Here is a 20,791-nt window from a genome sequence, read left to right as displayed (position 1 = left end):
TGTGCGATTTTTATTTCATCTTGGCCTTGAAAATATCATGTGGATAAATGTTCACTTAAAACTATTTTAAGATCAGATTCTTGGCTGCAGCAGGAACTCATATTGCCATTTTCATAGCTTCATTTAAGGCATCCTGAGAGTTGTGTTGAAATTCACTGCCACTGTGCGAGAAGGTAATGCAAGGTTCATAAATGGGACAGTTTTAGAGTTTTATATGTGCTGTAATAGATTTCTATTGACTAAGGAATTTAGACTTATCTTTGATTCGAATTTAGACTTATCTTTGATTCATTTTTCATATTTTTCTTTAGTGGCTGGCATATGGGGCAACTCTTTCTTGGCAAACTAAGGTAAAACAGTTATATGCATATAATTATTCTTTAAGTTATAACAATTCACATGTTTATATCATAATTGATATCTGTAAGAAGCACAGTTTTTTGGTACCTACAGGAGAAATCTGTGTGTATGTCTAAATACATGTGTAAGAATGTAGTTTTAGGAAATAACAAGTGAATCTGTCATATATAAAATACCATAAAACATTGGTAGTTCATGTATATTCTTATAATTATTATAATACATATACATATACATAATATAATTATATTATGTATATTGTGACATATCATGGTATATGTTACAAATTGATATACTATGATATAATAGTTCTTCAAAACAATCATCTCATGTAAATGACCTAACAGTGATAGGAACCACAACAGTAATGTTTCAGTGGATACAAAGTAAATAGATCTCATGTAAAGAACCTAACAGCGATAGGAACCACAACAGAACCACTTTTGATTCAGTGGAAAGTACAAGAGGGTGGTATTAGGGTGGAGTCCATGACTCTTAGCATACACTGAATATTTTCACCTTGAGGCACATCTTTTCTTCCTCACTTCCCCTAAGCCACAGCATACCATATCCTGGCCACATTGAGCTGCTCACTATTCCCCAAGTGCACCAGGCCTTTATATGTTTGTTTGCACAGGCTTTTCCTTAGCCAAAATGCCTTTGCAGGCTGTGTTCGCAGCTCAGACTCTAAAACCAAAGTACCTGGGTTTAACACCCAGATCTACTTAACTTTGGCAAGTTTGTTAATCTCTCTGTGTCTCAGTTTTCCCATCTGTAATATGGGAATAAACCTCATGTTATTGTGAAGATTGAGGGCTTTAATATTTGTGAAGTGTTTACAACAGTAACACAGTAAATGACAGCACTTCAGTGCCAGCTGTTACCATTATCTCTGATGCCACTAATGGCCATCCTTCAAGATTCAAACATCACTTTCTCGCTTACACTTCATAAGTATATCATGCCTATTTCTTCTTATTTTCAGTTTATCTTATGCATATGTTTGAAGACAACTGTCCTCTCTTATCTTCAAAACTAATCGTATAGCCTTGATATCCAGAGCAAAAATTTAGGGTGAAAACTCAGTTTTCCATCTCCTTGCCACTGCCTGTTCACTTCACACCAAATGTGCTTCCCTACCCCTCAAATGAAGGCTGCAAGGATGTCCCCTACATAAGCAGAAAAAGTGGAAGTGTGGCAGTCACATGTGCTAGTTACAGTATTAAATTGGATTATAGGTTTCCCCAAGTGCAAGGTGCCACATGGAATGAATTTCCTTCCACTTTTTCCATCTTCCCAAAGCTGATCCTGTTCGTCATCACCAGTTGTAGAAGAGCAAAGGCTTGTTCAGTGAACAGAACTATCAATATTTTTAAATCTATGGATAGAGATCTCCCTGGTCTTGCTCCTGCATTAAAATATGACCTGTGGCATGTCACTTCCTTTCCTGGGGCTCTGGTTCCCTCAACTATCCCATGTCTGGATGAGCTACCTGGGCTCTAAGTCCACTTCCAGTCCTGCTCTCCAAAAAAGCCAGGTGTGTGTCTCTAGGGGACTTCTATCTTTAAGCAATTCAGAAAGCAGAGTTATGTTCTACAAATAATGACACCTGTGGAAAGTCTTACTGTTTTGTGTTTCTGGTGGGATCAGAAGTTTAGATGGGAGGGTGGCAATAGATTCTTATGAACACAGCTCTACCGTTCATCCATTCAGAAAAATACATTCATTGGAAGCATGCCATATGTTAGGTGCTAAATGTGCAGTAGTGGCCAAAATAAACAAAACTACCTGCTCTCATAAAACTTAAGTTCTAGGGGCACCTGGGTGGCTCAGTTGGTTAAGCATCCGACTTCAACTCAGGTCATGATCTTGGGGTCCGTGGGTTCAAGCCCCGCGTCAGGCTCTGGGCTGATGGCTCAGAGCCTGGAGCTTGCTTCTGATTCTGTGTCTCCCTCTCTCTCTGCCCCTCCCCCATTCATGCTCTGTCTCTCTCTGTCTTAAAAATAAATAAACGTTAAAAAAAAAAAAACTTTAAGTTCTAGTTAAGGAAAAAAATCATAAATTAGATAGGTAAGTACATTTTGAAATTTTTTTTTATGTAAAAAGACAAAATTAAAGCAAGGAAGGTGCATATGAAATGTTGAGAGTGGAGTTCTAGCACCTGGAAAAGCATCTTCATGTTCCTTGTTATTTTTTGGCCTGAAACATAACAGTATAAAGCTGATGGATATGGCACAAAAAACGATTGTTTGCCCAATAAGTGTCCAGAAAACACACATACACTCACACATACATGACAGGTGTGTGTGTGTGTGTGTGTGTGTGTGTGTGTGTGTGTAGAATACATAAGTATCAGCTGCTTCCCATGTAGAAACTCTCCACAATTTGCAGAAAGATGTAATTTTATCAACAGCAACAAGTTAGAAGTATTATTAACAACTTTCATTTCTGTCTGGATTGAAGTTTGAGTTGATTCAAGAAGATTTCAGTGTGATTGAGATGTGAATGATCAATATTATCCAGATCAGCATATTTGCAATATCATTGACAGTACTCCTCTCAATCAATTTTACAAAATGCAGGCATGGAAACCTGATTTATTTTTTTGTAAGATGTCTTCTTCACAGCAGTATCCTGGAGTAGCATGTGCTGCCTGTGCAACCATCCCTGTCTGTCATCCACGCCAACAAGGGCAAGGTGGTGCTCTAACAAGGACTTAGAAATGAAAAGTTGGGCTTTCTGCCAAGAGATTGGAAGTTCATGTAGAAAGCATTTGGGGAGGTGGGGGTGAGGAAGAGTTTGGTTGATTTGAACCAACCCTAAAAAAGCTGAATTCCAGGGTACACCCAGCAACAAATTAAAAATTGCAATCATTAATTTTATTTCAACTCTTCGATGGTTATCTGGCACATGATTAGGGGATTGCTTGTGTGTACTACGGACCATGTTTTTCTCCCAAAGAAAGGTGAAATAAGATTTAGTTTTAAAATAATGATGTATTGCTGACAACTTGCTTTTTTGTAGGCCCTGCATCAACTCTAGTCTTACTGAGTTTGTCTAATTGATTTCCTTTTAGATTGCCAATTTATTTTGTAATATTCAGATAAATTCAATAAGGTCCCTGGTGTAACTTATACTGAAAACCTTGTCAATTGCCTGCCCCAGTAAAATGCCATGTAACTTACCCTCACAATTCTCTTTCTAGGATAATCAAGACATATACAAAAGGGTGAGTACTGCCCAGCCTGGCAACACAGGCATGTAACTTTCACATTGATAGCAAGTGACACTTGTACTAAAATCAACTCGTACTAAAATCAACTTACTAAAATAAGACTAAAACCTGTCTTATTCAGTTTTTTTTTAATTTCACTACTCCAGAACTCAGGAGCCAACACATCCAGTTAAAAGTGGGGTCAGTATTTTACCATACTCCTCTTTCTATAAAAGTCACTCTCCTCTGCTTGCCTTTTATCCCTACCTAATACGTGCAGATAAGTAGAAAAGCAGGGGGCTTACAGACACTGTCTGTATAATAGCTCTCAAAGAGCTTTTTCCTGGGGCTTCTGGCATATTATCTCTCTCCCTGTCTGGGCTGGAAGTGATGTGAGGCTGACACATCAGAAAAGTTAGAGAATATATTACCAAAAAGGAAAAATAAGTGAGGAATAACTTTTTATTATGCATTTACAATAAATGTTTTTAAAAGGCCCCATAAGTACTTAACCTCTATTTGCATTTATCATACTGCCTTATTTTTTTAATTAAAAAAAATGCTTTGAGAAGTGTAAAGTGCCATATCCCCAGTAGTGATCCATGGAGCTGCACTTTCTATAACCATCACCATGTGTATGTGCTATGGGAATAACATGCACTACCTCTAACTTTGTTATTATAAACTTGAGTTACCCTGAAAAGCAGGCTGTGTAAGTGAATTTCTGCAGGGTATGATTTGAGGAATATTAGGAAGGTCATAGAATAAAATTCTTAATTCAGGTGCTCTGTCATAGTAACTGAAATTCTACCATTAGAAAGCCACTTATTTATATAGTAAAAGCTTTCCAAGTCTTCAAGAACACCCTTAAAAAACAACAACAAACAAAACAGCAAAGTGTTGTTTCCCCAAGAGGCCAAGACTCAGCTGTAGTATAGGTTAGGAATGAGGATCAGGTGAGGATGGGGATATTCTCAGTAAGGGCCATGAGCACTGCAAAGGGAGAAAGGACACCGGAAGAAGAAAACTCTGTGAGACAAATGAACCTTGACCCTGAGCCAAAGTGTTCAGAGAGGATTCCCAACAACTAGATATAAGACACGGGTATGTATGTCTGAGTGTGTGCCGAAAGGTCATAGACAAGAAGTGCAGGAAAATCAAAGGCATTAGGGAGAGGGTTATGGACGCTGCCCTTCTGCCTCCTTCCGTAGACTAGGAGCGCACACCTGGAGCGAAAAGAGATTGGCACTGGGTTGCTTCTTTGGGACACTGCACGCCATACTAGGGCAGAACACTTGGCGTTAAGGCAGATAAAAGTCTGATTTACCCTCAGGGAATATTTGTAAGCGATGTGTTGGAATTGTGGACTGCTATAAAGGCAAGCAGTTCTTTATTGAAAACATAAAATTTAAGCTTAGGCTCTGACATGGACTTTATTCTGGAAATTAAACTATCTGTAAGGCGGGCAATGGAGAGGGCCGTGTCCCACCCTCCCTGCGCCCTCTGTTGCAGTTTCCGCCGGTGCGCCCGTTAATGCACCTGGCCGCGCAGCTCGCCAACCGAAGGATGAAAAGATTTCAGCAGCAGCGCGTAGGTGTTTTTCTCTTTTAGGGCACCCAAAGTTCACTTAACCATGGCAGATGCATGTGGTCGCTGGGGGAGTGAGGGTGGGGAGGCACGCGCTTGCATGCTGTCTTTGGATCTAAGCCTCCACCTTGGGAAGGAGAGCTGGCCCACCTTGTGCCTCAGTCCCCAACCCTGGAACCCGACCCAGTGGCTGCAGAGCCCCCCGGGGGTGGGTCGGTGGGGGGCTAGTGCAAAGTTCTCTTCTGCTCTCGCCATCCCTATGTTTCCTTTTAGTTTCCATGTTGTTTTTACTTTCCCTGACCTTTCCTCTTCTCTTGACGGGAACAGTTTGCCTTGGTGATCCCCTTGCTTTCCATTGTTGCCCCCACCTGCCCTTTTATTTTTTTTATTTTATTTTATTTTATTTTATTTTATTTTATTTTATTTTATTTTATTTTATTTTATTTTCAACGTTTATTTATTTTTGGGACAGAGAGAGACAGAGCATGAACGGGGGAGGGGCAGAGAGAGAGGGAGACACAGAATCAGAAACAGGCTCCAGGCTCTGAGCCATCAGCCCAGAGCCTGACACGGGGCTCGAACTCATGGACCGCGAGATTGTGACCTGGCTGAAGTCGGGCGCTTAACCGACTGCGCCACCCAGGCGCCCCACCCACCTGCCCTTTTATCCGTATCTCAGAATTTTGTTTCTTTAAAAATCGTTTTTTATAATTTAGAAATTACCAGTTTCAGTAATAGCTATAATTGTTCAAAATTCTAATCAAGATTTTGTTGCACGGTAGCCCACCCTGCAAAAAAAAAGAAAAGAAAGAAAGAAAATTTCTTTTTTAAAAATATTTTTTTTAAGCAATCTCTACCCCCAAGGTGGGGCTCAAACTCAGAGATCCAACATCAAGGGTCACATACTGGCCAGACTGAGCCAGCCAGGTTCCCCGAGAACATTTCTTTTGAATGCTGAAACTCATCCCAGTTTGCCCAGGACCTTCCTGGTATTAGCTTTGAAAATCCCAAGATCCCCAGGAAGCTGCTCAGGTCCTGGAAAATTGGTTGGTCATCTTATGCACAGGCAACAGTTTGTCTTATCTGATCCACTGCTGACTGCAACCTTCCAGACTGAGCCTGATCCTTGTTATGCCAGACCCACAAGTAGAGACAGCTGACGAAGCTGCCATGGCTTAACCTTGAAAATTTGCCCAAACCGAGGGTCAGTTTCAAGTTGAGGCTATTGGGAAGAGCAAGCCAAGTTAACATTGTGTCCTGGACACATATGTTACCTCAGGAAAACATGCTTGCCTTCCTGAACAGGAAGTTACAGTTGGCTACCCATGGTTAGCCCTTCCCCTGAACTGCTTTTTTGCACCTGATCTCTGGCTACCTAAAGATTAGTGAGGATGGAGCCAGGGAGGTGCAAGGTCACAGCAGAACAACGGCAAGTCTCGGAGATGTGGTTCCTGTTAAAGTAACCTGTGCCTCCCTCCTTCACAGGATTCGAGGACTGATGCAGGAGATTTCACCAAGAAGGTAGGTAAGCCCCCATGGAGAACAAACCTCCCAAAGACCTACAAGGGAAGGACAGGAAGTGCTTGGAGCTAGGCAGTCTTATAGCCCCTTCAGATCTCTTCTGAAAGAACTGGTCTCACAGTATGCCCCTGAAAATCATCTCTGAGGCTGAGCATTTAATTTCAGGTTTTCCTGAGCTTGTCCTGAGGCAGATAGGAATCATGGGGCAATGCTTCTGGCTGTTTATATTTCATCTCCATTCTTGCAGATGAGTCACCTAGAGCCATCTGTTCCTGAGGATTTGCTTTATGTGGCTCAGGGGCTCACATACCAGTTGTATAAACTGGGGGAGAGGTATTGCAGACGGCACAAACCAGCGCTTCTCGAGGTTGACCATGAATCGTAGATACCTTGAGACTTTGTTAAAATTCAGTAGGGACCTGAGAATAGACATTTCTAAAGAATTCTCAGGTGTTGTTGATTCTTCTGGTCTGGGGACCACACTTTGAAAACTGCTGTCATAGACATCTTCAGAAGACCTTTGGCACAAAGTGGTTACATAATGGTTTGTGTTTTTATGTTGCAGGATCACACTGCCACCTTGGGACGACCATTTTTCCTTTTCAGGGTATAACACATTTCTTTTTCTCTGTTTTTAACCCCAGTTCCCCCCTGTCACCCAATTATGAGTTCCTGCAGAATAAGCATAGCCCAGCAAGCTGGTGAATAATTATGGGAACTATCTCATCCTTTACTTAGGGGTAACTCTCAAAGTCTCCTCCTAGATGCTTGATGTTTATAAAGGAAAGAGTCCAGAAGGACCCAGGCTGAGAAACCAGGGCTCTGGGACCGTGGGTGGGAGGCGAGAGTACTGCTGATGGACAGACATGGGGGCAACCAGAATTGGAGTCTGTGACCCTGAGCACGAAGGTCAGGATACGTGGCCCCCAAATGCACTGGAAGTAGTATAATCTCCATCCTCTCCTCCTGCCCTGGGATCTCCGAGCCTCTTGCAAAGGTCACAGAGTCAGAAACTGTATTTGTGATCCTCCACTGGCTAGCTATGCTTCATCCCTTAGATCCTCAATTGTTTGCATCAAAAAAATCAGACTATGAATCAGACTAGACCCATGGCCCTCAAACTGCCTTCTGTGGGTCACTAAGAGGTTCGCCAAGAGGTAACTCTGCAAAGATCGGACAAGATTGGAAAACATGGCACCCAATACTCTCAAAGGTTTACAGTGTACACAGGCGTGTCCTTCAGGAAACAACCTGTAGTTCCCAACTTGTTTGATCAAGGAAGTTCTTCCACCTCCATGCTGCCTGCATGACCTATTAGTGGTTATTCTCCAGAAAGTGCTTTGAGAAACAGTGGGTCTCTATGATGTCTTTAGGGTGAGAAGTCCTGTGATAAATGGTTTGAAGACCATCCCACCACATAAATAGAGGCTGGGGGTGGTGGAATGGTGGGGCGGGGACAGGGGGCTGTAGGATCAGCAAGGGTCCTGGAGCACTGCCACAGGTGACCTACTACCAGCCCTGGGCTAGGGATTACCAGGTGAACTCCCAAGGGGGCTGCTGACATCCCAGTTAGGAGAATAAGGCCATAAGGCCCAGTTGAGGAAGGATCTGAAGCCCAGAAACAGGTTCTAGGCAGTTTTGTCTCAGTATCTGTAAGCTGCTCCATTTTTTTTTCCAGCCAAGGAATGGAAGAAACACTGAAGCCAACACCCAGTAGGATAGTCCAAGGTCAGCCCCATTGCAGTCTTCTCCTCCTAGCAAATGTTGTGTCTGACTGAAGGGCAGTGAGAGGCAGCCAGAGCGGTGGTAGTTCAAGAAGAGGCGGGCCACATGGAAGCTCTGAGGGCCCCCCACCCCCCTCCCTTCCCTGCTCTCCACACTGCAGAGACCTCCACTGCAGCCTGATAGGCTGTCCCAAGCACACAATGCAGGCTTTGCTGCCTGCCAGCTCTTTGCAGGTGTGTTGGCTCCAGCAGTAGCTGTGAGGGAGTGAGAACCCCACACGGCCCAGCTGATCCCCAGGACTTCTCACCTGACTCTTCTGATGAGGGAAAAGCCACCCTGGAAGGCTTGGCAGGGGAGGGGGCGGTACCTTATAGTGGGCACATCTCTGAGTACAGCCAGGCAAGGCTACTCTGTCCATTCAGCAGTGTTCTGAGACCCAGTTTAAATCTGGGGAGATTCGTTGGCCTCCAAGCCTGTGGAAGTGAAGTCCATGTACGAGGGCAGCTCTGGGCCTCCTCTGTCTCTTGTGTGGTCCCAGGGGCATCAGGTGGCTGTCCTTCAGAGGTGTCACAGTTTCCTTCCTAGAGCCTGATCCTGACCTGCTGGCAGCAGCTAAAGCCTGGGCAGGCCTAGGTGCCTGAGAAAGCTGTCCAGATGCTGGGAAACAGAGCTCTCCGGGTGAAGGTGGGGGAAGATGTTCACAGAGGCCATAGCACTCACACAGACCGAATGGCCTAATTAGATACAGCAAAGATAAATAAGCACCGTTTTGGGGCATTTATGACTTGTCCAATGAGGCATAATTTTAAAATATGTTGTATAATAACATACCCGCCGGTCTCGTCTTGATTCTGATAATGATTTGTTCCAAGTGGTACATTTTTCTCTTCTTTTGCAGAATTCAGTGGCAAAGAGAAACTGGATCAGATAAGGAAATCGAGCAATTATTTTGAACAAATGTCAAATTTCTTTCTGTGAACAATACTTGAAGATAATTCTCTTGCTCTGTATTCTCCAGAATATTCAGTTGTATAAAAAATAAAGTAGCATAGGCATAACATTTTCATTTCTTGTTGGGAAGTCTTGGGGGAGGGATAAGATGTATTTTTAAAATAACAGGATATATATTTTTTTAATGTGTTGGTTTTGGTATTGTTTTCATGGGCCTCAGCTATCTTGTTATTACTGAGAATTGACAGGACTGTCTGGCTTCATATTCTGACCCTTCCCCCTTTTAGCTGGAGGACTATGGGCTGGTCACTTCTCTATGCCTCATTCTCCTCCATGGTAAAGTGTAGTTGGTAATGATAGTACCTTCACATAATTTTTGTGATGACTGGGGAGACCACCTGTTTTAGTAAGGGGCTTAGCATAGTGGTACATAGCGCTCAGTAAGCATTGGCTCTAATTACACTTCAAAGATGAAATCAAAGATGATTTTCATGACACAAATGGTACCAGAGCAACTTGCCCTTATGAGAGCTGCTTCTCTGTGGCTGACCAGGGCCTTGAGGTTATAGCACTAAGTTAATGTCTAACAATTCCATGAGTCTTAGGCCCCTTACCTTCTTAGGCACCTCCTCTGTAAACAGGATGTGACTTCCAGGCCTCCCAAGATCATTTGAAGGAGTAGATGACGCAGAAGATCTTCTCTTACTCTTTAAATAATAGTGACACATACTTTCTCACTCTTTTTTCTCCAATCACATTTATATTAGTTCTTTTTTTAATTGTTTATGTATTTTGAAAGAGAGAAAGAGTGCACATGGAGCCCAATGCAGGGCTCAAGCTCACAAACCATGAGATCATGACCTGACCCGAAATCAAGAGTCAAATACTTAACTAATAGCCACCCAGGGGCCCCATATTAGTTCTTTTCACTGCAGTCTATATTATCTCCCATATTGTTTTGTCTCTCTGATATTCATTATGGATATTATCTTTTAGTCTGTCTTCTAGTTCACTAAATCTCTTTTCAGCTGTGTCTCTTATGTTATTAAAGCCACCTGCTGAGGGGTGCCAGGGTGGCTCAGTCAGGTAAGCTTCTGACTCTTGATTTTAGCTCAGGTCAAGATCTCATGGTTAGTGAGTTTGAGCCCCACATTGGGCTCCACACTATGACTCTGTGGAGCCTGCTTGGGGTTCCCTGCCCCCCCTTCTCTCTCTTTCTCTGCCCCTCCCATGCATTCTATCTCAAAAAAAAAACAAACCTTAAAAAACTTTTAAAAAGCCACCTGTTGAGTTCTTAATTAGGGTTATTATATTTTTCAGTGCCAGAATTTCCATTTGCTAATTTCATATTTTCTAGCTCTCTGGTGAGATTCTCAATCTTGTCATTTTTCTCCTTTATCCTATTAAGAATAGATATTTTTAGAGTCTTTCTGATAAGTAAATAATCTAGCTTCCCTTTATGTATGTTTCACGATTGCTATTTATCTTGGTTTTTTATTACGTACCCTTATTCTTACAGTATAGTTCTTTGGAGGCCTTAATGAAATAGTTGAGAGTTTTTCATGGGTTCCTCCATTGCACACCCTACACTCCAGTTCTTGCCCCCTGGTCCTAGAGGGTGACAAAGATTGCTGCCCAGTTTTTCAGTCTCACAGCTGCCTTCCTGAGACCTTCAGATATTCCTATAAGAAATATACTAGCCCCAAAGGTTTATTTTACCTTTCTGGGTTTACATCTTAATCATATTATGGCCTTATAAGTCTTAAATGCCAAGTTATCCTTCATGATACCAATTTACCAGAGGAAATTCTTGCAAATCCATGAGAACACAGGTATAAGAGTGTTCACATAGTTTCTTAGAGCAAAAGAGTTGGAAAGAACCAAGATGTCCATGAGAAGAGAAGAAATAAATATAATATTCATATAAATGAACATTTGCATGATGTTAGAAGAGTCTTAAAATCATGATGTTGAGTGAAACAAGCAAGATGATTTTTATGGAAAGATATAAGTTGAATACTATTGTGAGAACAAATACCAAATTTAGGAGAGCAGTGATTCCTGAGGTAGGAAAATTGACACAAACCAGGGAGCCACAGCAGGGCTTCAACTATATTGGTAATTTTTACAGTGGGTGTTAATTGTGTAAAAAAATAATAATTTACAAATGAATTTATGTGGAAGCACAGAGATTGTGTCCAGGAAGATCAAAGAGAGAGGTGGTTCTTGAATTGATTCTTTTTTTTAAATGTTTATTTATTTTTGAGAGACAGCATGTGAGCAGGGGAGGGGCAGAGAGAGAGGGAGACACAGAATCTGAAGCAGGCTCCAGGTTCTGAGCTGTTGGCACAGAGCCCGATGCAGAGCTTGAACCCATGAACCATGAAATCATGACCTGAGCTGAAGTCAGATGCTTAACAGACTCAACTACCCAGGCACCCCTTGAATTGATTCTTGAAGTATCTGTAAGATTTCTATAGATGGCAATCGAAAAGAGCATCCCTGACAGAATAACAAAGGCGGGAAAGTGGGAAGATTCAGGGCATGTTCAAAAGACTGACTACAAGTAGCCTAGTCTGACCAGAGGGCAGGGTGCGTTGCAGGGTGGTTTCCTCCTGCTTTCCCACCCCAGCCCCTGCACACATACACAACCTTCCTGCTGGGCTAGATAACACTTGTTGAAACTGGGGTGAGGCTAGATTCAAGTAACTTGGAGATGAAGCTATGGCCCATGTTGAGGTGCTATGACCAGCCATATTTGAGATATATGGACAGTGTGCATGACTTGGCAGCCAGACTACCAGGGGTTCAAATTCCACCTCTGCCTCTCACTATTTGTGAGAGCCTAGAAGAAGGAGAGGCAGATTTGGTGAACAGCTGGTTAGTTTCTACTGTAGTAAAAGTATTATCTCTAGGCCATGAGAAAACTAACACTCATAGGTATTAAATTCTTGTCCAAGATCTTTCAGTAAATGGCAGAGTCAGAATTCAAACCCAGGTGTAACTGGCTCTAATATCTATAGCTCATGACTCACCATTGCCAGCTATCTCTCAGGGACACAGAATTACCCTTGGCTGTGTGCAGGAGTGGGATGGGATGAGGGTGGAGGGTTGAGTTCTACAGGAAGTTACGAAGCTATAATGCCTGTCACCTCAGTCCTGGACTTGCTAGGTAGAGATGATGTACCTAGTACAAGAACAGAGTGAAGCAAGAATTCGCTGCAGCCGAGTAATGCCAGGACCACTTCTTATTTAGGGGTCAAGAGAGGGTTCTGGGTAAATTGGGGGAGGTTGAGTAGGGACCTCCCCCACCTCTGCTTGGGCTCTCAAATTCTTTTCCAATTCAACATGTTTAGACACTTTGGCTTTCTTAGTATTTATAAAGATATTTTTCCTATATATCTCAATCTCTGAAAGAAATAGATGTGCCTGACCCAAACAAACCCCTTCAGAGGGTTGGAAAAGTTCCACCTCTGGACAATTTTATTTTTTGTTCAATTGTCTGATCTCTTTGCTGACTCCTAGCATTTCAGTTTAATATTAAAACCATCAATTTGCCTCAAGAGATTAAGTCACGATCAATAGAAACCCTGAAGGAGAAGATAATAGGACTTACATTATTTATACTCTCAGTCTTTGTCTTCCAGACATTGGTGAAATGAAACTTAGGAAATTGCTGTAATAAAGCAGAGCCCAGGACAAGAGGCTTTCACCGCATAGCAGCTATAGGGACACTGGAGCACCGGGAAGTGGGCAGTAGACTATGTGGCTGTACACTCAGAAAGAGAGGTGGCCAAGGGAAGAGTTACCACTTGTCACCATTTCCCAGGGAAAACTCATCCTGACCTCAAACAGTGGAAGAAGCGTGAGGAACATTTGTGGGAGAGTTATTTTATGCTTGATTGGCACTTGAGTGATGGACAGCACTGTAAAATGTACCTTTTTATCAGGGGATAGGGTCTACTCCCACTGAACTAGAAAACAAAGAAACCTCTGGGTAATGAGACTTGTTTTACTTAGAGTGAGAGACCCAACAATATTGTGATTTGAAGAACAAGTAAGTTTTTCTCTCTAGCTTACAGTTCCAATGTGGATGACCCAGATCAATGGAGCAGCTCTGTTCCTTGAGCCGTTCAGAGATACAGGACCCTGAAAATCGCTGCCCCACTATACCCTGCGCTGCCAATGCTGAGTTTCCACCAGTCTATGCTCCAGCTTGGTGAGGTGCACACACAGTGTGTTAAGGCCTAGGCCTGGAAATGGCAAACATTGCTTCCCTCCCTTGGAGAGAAATCAGCAACAAGGCCACACTCAGGGGATGTAGTCTGTACCTGGGGTGGCCATGTACCACTAAACCCTGCTGCCTTAGATTTAGAAGAAGAGAAGGGTGCCTAGTGGGCAACACAGGATTCAATGTCAAGGAAGGGGAAGGGATTCTTTTTTTTATTATTATTAATATAATTTATTGTCAGATTGACTTACATACAACACTCAGTGCTCATTCCAATGACCGCTCTCCTCAATGCCCATCACCCATTTTCCCCTCTCCCTCACCCCCCATCCACCCTCAGTTTGTTCTCTGTATTTAAGAGTCTCTTGTGGGGGCGCCTGGGTGGCGCAGTCGGTTAAGCGTCCGACTTCAGCCAGGTCACGATCTCGCGGTCCGTGAGTTCGAGCCCCGCGTCAGGCTCTGGGCTGATGGCTCAGAGCCTGGAGCCTGTTTCCGATTCTGTGTCTCCCTCTCTCTCTGCCCCTCCCCCGTTCATGCTCTGTCTCTCTCTGTCCCAAAAATAAATAAACGTTGAAAAAAAAAATTAAAAAAAAAAAAGCCTCTTGTGGTTTGCTTCCCTCCCTCTCTGTTGGTAACTATTTTCCCCCCTTCCCTTCCCCTATGGGCTTATGTTAAGTTTCTCAAGATCCACATATGAGTGAAAACATATGATATCTGTCCTCCTCTGACTGACTTATTTCACTTAGCATAACACTCTCCACTTCCATCTGTGTTGGTACAGAAGGCCATATTTCATTCTTTCCCACTGCCAAGTAGTATTCCATCGTATATATAAACCACCTCTTCTTTATCCATTCATCAATTGATGGACATTTAGGCTCTTTCCATAATTTGGCTATTTTTGAGAGTGCTGCTATAAACATTGGGGTACAAGTGCCCCCATGCATCAGCACTCCTGTATCCCTTGGGTAAATTCCTAGCAGTGCTATTGCTGGGTCATAGGGTAGATCTATTTTTAATTTTTTGAGGAACCTCCACACTGTTTTCCAGAGCGACTGCACCAGTTTGCATTCCTACCAGCAGTGCAAGAGGGTTCCCATTTCTCCACATCCTTGCCATCATCTGTAGTTTCCTGATTTGTTCATTTTAGCCACTCTTACTGGGGTGGGATGGTATCTAAGCATGGCTTTGATTTGTATTTCCCTGATGATGAGTAACATTAAGCATCTTTTCATGTGTCTGTTGGCCATCTGGATGTCTTCTTTGGAAAAGTGTCTATTCATGTCTTCTGCCATTTCTTCACTGAATTATTTGTTTTTCGGGTGTGGGATTTGGAAAATTCTTTATAGATTTTGGATACTAGCCCTTTATCCAATATGTCATTTGCAAATATCTTTTCCCATTCTGTCCATTACCTTTTAGTTCTGTTGCTTGTTTCCTTTGCAGTGCAGAAGCTTTTTATCTTGATGAGGTCCCAATAGTTCATTTTGGCTTTTAATTCTCTTGCCTTTGGAGATGTGTCAAGTAAGAAATTGCTGCAGCTGAGGTCAGAGAGGTTTTTTCCTGCTTTCTTGTCTAGGGTTTTGATGGTTTCCTGTCTCACATTTAGGTCTTTCATCCATTTTGAGTTTATTTTTGTGAATGGTGTAAGAAAATGATCTAGTTTCATTCTTCTGAGTGTTGCTGTTCAGTTCTCCCAGCACCATTTGTTAAAGAGACTTTTTTCCATTGGATACGCTTTCCTGCTTTGTCAAAGATTAGTTGGCCCTACATTTGTGGGTCCAATTCTGGGTTCTCTATTCTATTCCATTGGTCTATGTGTCTGTTTTTGTGCCAATACCAGACTATCTTGATGATTACAGCTTTGTAGTAGAGGCTAAAGTCTGGGATTGTGATGCCTCCCACTTTGGTTTTTTTTTCCAAGATTGCTTTGGCTATTCAGGGTCTTTTGTGCTTCCATAAAAATTTTAGGATTGTTTGTTCTAGCTTAGGAAGAATGCCAGTGCAATTTTGATTGGGATTGCATTGAATGTGTAGATTGCTTTGGGTAGTATTGACATTTTAACAATATTTATTCTTCCAATCCGTGAGCAAGGAATGTTTTTCCATTTCTTTGTGTCTTTTTCAATTTCCTTCATAAGTTTTCTATAGTTTTCAGCATACAGATCTTTTTATATCTTTGGTTAGGTTTATTCCTAGGTATTTTATGGTTCTTGTAATTGTAAATGGGATCCGTTTCTTTATTCCTCTTTCTGTTGCTTCATTATTGGTGTATAAAAATGCAACTGATTTCTGTACATTGATTTTGTACCCAGTGACTTTGCTGAATTCATGTATCAGTCCTAGGAATCTTTTGGTGGAATCTTTTGGATTTTCTATGTAGAGTATCATGTCGTCTGCGAGAAGTTAAAGTTTGACATCTTCTTTGCCTATTTTGATGCCTTTTATTTCATTTTGTTGTCTGATTGCTGATGCTAGGACTTCCACTATGTTAAATCACAGTGGTGAGGGGCACCTAGGTGGCTCAGTTGGTTAAGCATTCGACTTGGGCTCAGGTCATGTTCTCACGGTTTGTGGGTTTGAGCCCTACGTCGGGCTGTGTCCTGATAGCTCAGAGCCTGGAGCCTGCTTCAGATCCTGTGTCTCCCTCTCTCTCTCTGCCCCTCCCCCGCTCGTGCTCTGCTGCTGCTCTCTCTCTCTCTCAAAAATAAACATTAAAAATTAAAAAAAAAAAGTGGTGAGAGTGGACATCCCTGTCATGTTCCTGATCTCAGGGGGAAATCTCTCAGTTTTTCCTCATTGAGGTTGATATTAGCTATGGGATTTTGATAAATGGCCTTTATGACGTTTAAGTATGTTCCTTCTATCCCAACTTTCTTGAGGGTTTTTATTAAGAAAGGATGTTGTATTTTGTCAAATGCTTTTTCTGTATCTATTGACAGGATCGTATGGTTCTTATCCTTTCTTTTATTAATGTGATGTATCACATTGATTGATTTGCGAATACTGAACCAGCCCTGCAGCTCAGGAATGAATCCCACTTGATCATGGTGAATAATTCTTTTTATATGCTGTTGAATTCGATTTGCTAGTATCTTGTTGAGAATTTTTTCATCCATGTTCGTCAGGGATATTGGCCTGTAGTTCTCCTTTTTTGTGGGGTGTCTGTCTGGTTTGGGAATCAAAGTAATGCTGGCTTCATAGAATGAGTGTGGAAGTTTTCAGGGAAGGGATTCTTTTAGCAAAGTACTAATGCTATGAAATGTGAGGGGGAAGAGGATATCAACAGTGCAAGAGCCTGTCAGGGGCTAGTAGATGCTCTACCAGTGGGACCCAATGTGTCCCCTTGTCCTCCTCATCTGAGTGGACTTTGATGAACTTAATGGCCGTCTACTGAAATTGAAGGCTGAGAGGAGGTAGGATTCTGTGGACCAGACTACCCAGAAGAGGAAAGAGAGAGGGAGGGGTTGGTGACCCAGTGGCTACAAGAAGGGCTGGCTAGGAGGAGCTGCCCCAGAAGTGAAGTAAAGGCTGTGTCTTTTGAAGAGTTACTGGGTGAGAGAAGGTAAATTGAATAGTAAGGAGACTCTGTTCCTGAACATTCCTGTGAATATTCTCTCAAAGGATGAGAAGGCATGACTGGAACCTGAACTAAAAACACTGTATGAAATCCTTCTGGATCATGAGTGACTTGTTTAGGAATGGACTGTTCCACTCTCTTCTACTGTGGCAGGGGTGTGAGGAGCATAGTGCTTCTCTGGTCTAACTTAGTGAGAAGGTTCTCCACAGGGACTCTGTTGGCCCACACATGGAAGATTTTCCTTGACGTTCTCCTCTAGGGAGCTGTGCTTCACCCCTGAACCACTCCTTACTCATAATTTCTGATTTAATATGTCTTCCTGCCCAGATATTAAAACACCAAAAGGGCACGAGGGCCTGAGGGCATGGACCCCAGCTGTCTAGGTATATGCTGTATATACAGTTTCTAACACATGCTCAGCACATAGTAGGTGCTCAATTAATAACTGAATTGAATTTCTTCCAGGCCCTATGGCTTGCTGCCAAACAGGGGAAAGGCTTGTGACAATGCAAATGGAGGGACTGCAATCTAATGCAGTTGGGATCCCTCCCAGGGATTCAGAGCCACCTCTGTCATCTGCTTGCATCAACCTTAGGACCTTAGACAGGGTGCTTGAGCACCCACCCAGGCCATTCCCTGATAGCTGCTCATGACTGCTCAGCCCAGTGCCTCAGGATTCCTCAAAGCAGCCCAACCCAATGGACCCATTTACTCCCCACACCCATGGTCACAGCATATGCTGCTGGCTGCTACAGCCCCCACAAAAGAAGAGATAAGCATCACTCTGCCCCAGAATTATCTCCCAGCCATCCTCCCATTGCCTCCCTGTCCTCCAGGGCCACTCCTCCATCTGGGCTCTCTGAACCTTTGCACCAGGATGAAAAGCCTTCTTTATCCACAATCTCTTCCTGAAATCTTACCTCCATTTCCTTTCTCTTTCTGGGAAGGGGGTGGGGTGGGAGAAGATGCTCAGTGTCCAGTACCAGGTATTCCAGAATGCCTTCAGGGGATGGGTCCTCCTCACCACCTTAAGAATTCCAGACCAATTGTACTCTACCCTTCCCTAAAGCTCTGCACTTCTGGGCAGCTCATTTCTTCCAGCTAAGCCATCCTATCCCCACTTCAGTTCTGTCATCTACAGACATCCTGACTGTACTTTTCTCTTCCCTTGAGGGATATAGTAATTTGTTCATGATCTCCATCTGTATCTCATGTCCTGTGTCATCTGGATTGGCCTCACAGCCCCTGTGGACATCAGGACTTGGATTTCTTGACCTCATCCACAGAACTTTTCATCTTTTCACTTCAGCTGCCCTCTGGTTCTCTCCCCAACCTTAGCTTAGCAAGCTTCCTAAGAGCAGAGGCTCTGTTTAATTCCTTTTAAGATCTGAGACCTAGGATAGTATTCAGCTTACAGAAGGTTCTCAAAAAATGTTTGCGTGAATGGAAGAATGAACATGTCAAAGATAAGTGCCTAGCCCATATTTGAGATACAGAAGTAATATACTAGATTTATAATTCAGAGACACTGCATTAATCAAGTCACAAAGCTCTTAGCTTTGGTTTGTTGTAATTATCAGTGCAAGTTCCTTAGGGGGAGAATGCTCGTATTATTAATAACTTAAGTGATTTGATTAAATGAAAGATTGCCATACTTGATTCATGACTGATAATTTCAGATCTTTGTGTAGGGCTATTATAAGAAAATACCTAATGATATGGGGAGGTAGAAATAGGGTCTGATCTGAAATGTGATAAGTCATCATTGAAAATTTCAGTCCTCTGGCTTCCTTTCTGGGATGTAAAACTGGTAATGGAGTCAAATAAAAACAAACAACAAACAAAAATCACTACTACCCCTTCACCCAAATACAGGGCCAAGGGACCATTTTCCTCCTATTAAAGCTTCATCAGACAAGGACCTCCAGGGACGAGACTGTAGTCCAACAAAATCAGATTTATTGATGTGAGTTTAGTGACATCAAAGCAGCTGTGAAGTGCTGCTCAGTAGGAGGGAGGAAGTTTGTAAAGTCAAGGCTCCAGCAGAATGATCTGAGGAGAGTCTAAAGGAAGTGGGGATCGAAGCACCTGGGTGGCTCAGTCAGTTAAGCGTCTGACTTCAGCTCAGGTCGATCCCGCGGTTTGCAGGCTTGAGCCCCCCCTTCTGGCTCTGTGCTGACAGCTCAGAGCCTGGAGCCTGCTTTCTGTATCTCTCTTTGTCTGCCCCTCCCCCATTCTCTTTCTTTCTCTCTCCCTCTCTCTGAAAATGAGTTAACTTCAAAGAAAAAATAAACAGGGGCACCTAGGTGGCTCAATCCATTGAGCATCTGACTTTGGCTCAGGGCGTGATCTCGTGGTTTGTGAGTTCGAGCCCCCATCAGGCTCTGTGCTGACAACTCAGAGCCCACAGCCTGTTTCAGATTCTGTGTCTCTGCCCGTCCCCTGCTCACATTCTGTCTCTGTCTCTCTCAAAAATAAATATTAAAAAAAAAATTTTAATAAATAAATAGGGAAAAAATGAAGTGGGGGTCATGTCTGGGCTGGTTGAAGTTTCTGAGGCAGAATGAGGAGAAACTACAATGAATCAGGGGTTGCATACCATTGGGAGCAGGGATGATTCTACCTGCGGATATTCCTAGTAAAAGATGGGTGTAGTAAAGCAGATCTAGGGGAATCACTGGTAAGAAAGCAGTGGCCATTCAAAGCAGGGGTTGTTCTGGCATTTTATAACCACAAGCCAGACTTGGGAAGAAATGTGATTTTCTGTGACTTTGCTCTTGGCTTTACCTGGGTCTGTTCTGCCAGCCCGGGGAACAGCAGGGCTGCTTTTACTCCCTTTCAATCTGAGCTTACTTTCATTCTTTCAGGCCTGGATAAGTTTTAACTCTTTCAAATAACTGGATTTTGCCCATTTAAACACTCTCTTTTAAATCATGCTAATGTCGGGGCGCCTGGGTGGCGCACTCGGTTAAGCGTCCGACTTCAGCCAGGTCACGATCTCGCGGTCCGTGAGTTCGAGCCCCGCGTCGGGCTCTGGGCTGATGGCTCGGAGCCTGGAGCCTGTTTCCAATTCTGTGTCTCCCTCTCTCTCTGCCCCTCCCCCGTTCATGCTCTGTCTCTCTCTGTCCCAAAAATAAATAAAAACGTTGGAAAAAAAATTAAAAAAAAATAAATCATGCTAATGTCATATGTCTACATTTCCTCTGCTACGGTGACGTGACCACCCACCACACATGGGATCAGAGGCCCTGCCAAGTTCAAGGGGGCCATATGCAGGGCAACTGCAGGATGCCTCATTAAAACAATTGGAGTCAAATAAAACTCAGAAGTGACTTCTTCCTGGCAAAAGTGGAGCCAGCCTCTGCTTGCTGTAGCATGACCAACTTCTTGTGACTGGTATCAGAGAACCTTTATCTCTAATGAGGCCCAAAGCATTCACTAAGAGAAAGTGCTTATTAGTTCCTTATCTCTCACTTCTTAAAAAAAGAGAAAAAAAAGGAAAACTACTTAGAGTTTGGACACATGAGGAGCCAAGCTATCGTGGCTAATGAAAAATAATTCCTATACTCTAGTGGTCCTCAGACTTTAATGTGCTGCAGAAACACCTGTAGGTCTTGCTGAA

The 20,791-nt window shown here is 42.9% G+C and overlaps 1 protein-coding gene across 5 annotated transcripts in view; it reads left to right on the top strand.

Annotated features, from left to right (window-relative positions):
• Nucleotides 1-9,465, top strand: part of NMS (neuromedin S) — a 33,875-nt gene extending 24,410 nt beyond the window's left edge. The window contains exons 5-10 of one of the 5 annotated variants that reach the window (XM_043603153.1): nucleotides 312-350; nucleotides 5,087-5,164; nucleotides 6,647-6,682; nucleotides 7,248-7,289; nucleotides 8,361-8,410; nucleotides 9,306-9,465. In XM_043603153.1, coding sequence (XP_043459088.1) covers nucleotides 312-350; nucleotides 5,087-5,164; nucleotides 6,647-6,682; nucleotides 7,248-7,289; nucleotides 8,361-8,399 — 234 coding nt within the window. In that variant the 3' untranslated portion in view covers nucleotides 8,400-8,410; nucleotides 9,306-9,465. Of the gene's footprint in view, nucleotides 1-311; nucleotides 351-3,565; nucleotides 3,590-5,086; nucleotides 5,165-6,646; nucleotides 6,683-7,247; nucleotides 7,290-8,360; nucleotides 8,411-9,305 lie in introns of all 5 variants that reach the window. The other 4 variants (XM_043603155.1, XM_043603156.1, XM_043603154.1 and 1 more) reach the window with 4 other exon arrangements.
• The last annotated feature ends 11,326 nt before the right edge of the window (nucleotides 9,466-20,791 follow it).

This window comes from Prionailurus bengalensis, chromosome A3, assembly GCF_016509475.1.
Source record: "Prionailurus bengalensis isolate Pbe53 chromosome A3, Fcat_Pben_1.1_paternal_pri, whole genome shotgun sequence".
Taxonomy (NCBI): domain Eukaryota; kingdom Metazoa; phylum Chordata; class Mammalia; order Carnivora; family Felidae; genus Prionailurus; species Prionailurus bengalensis.
Note: the sequence above shows the minus strand (reverse complement) of the source record. Positions and strands in the feature narration are given on the sequence as shown.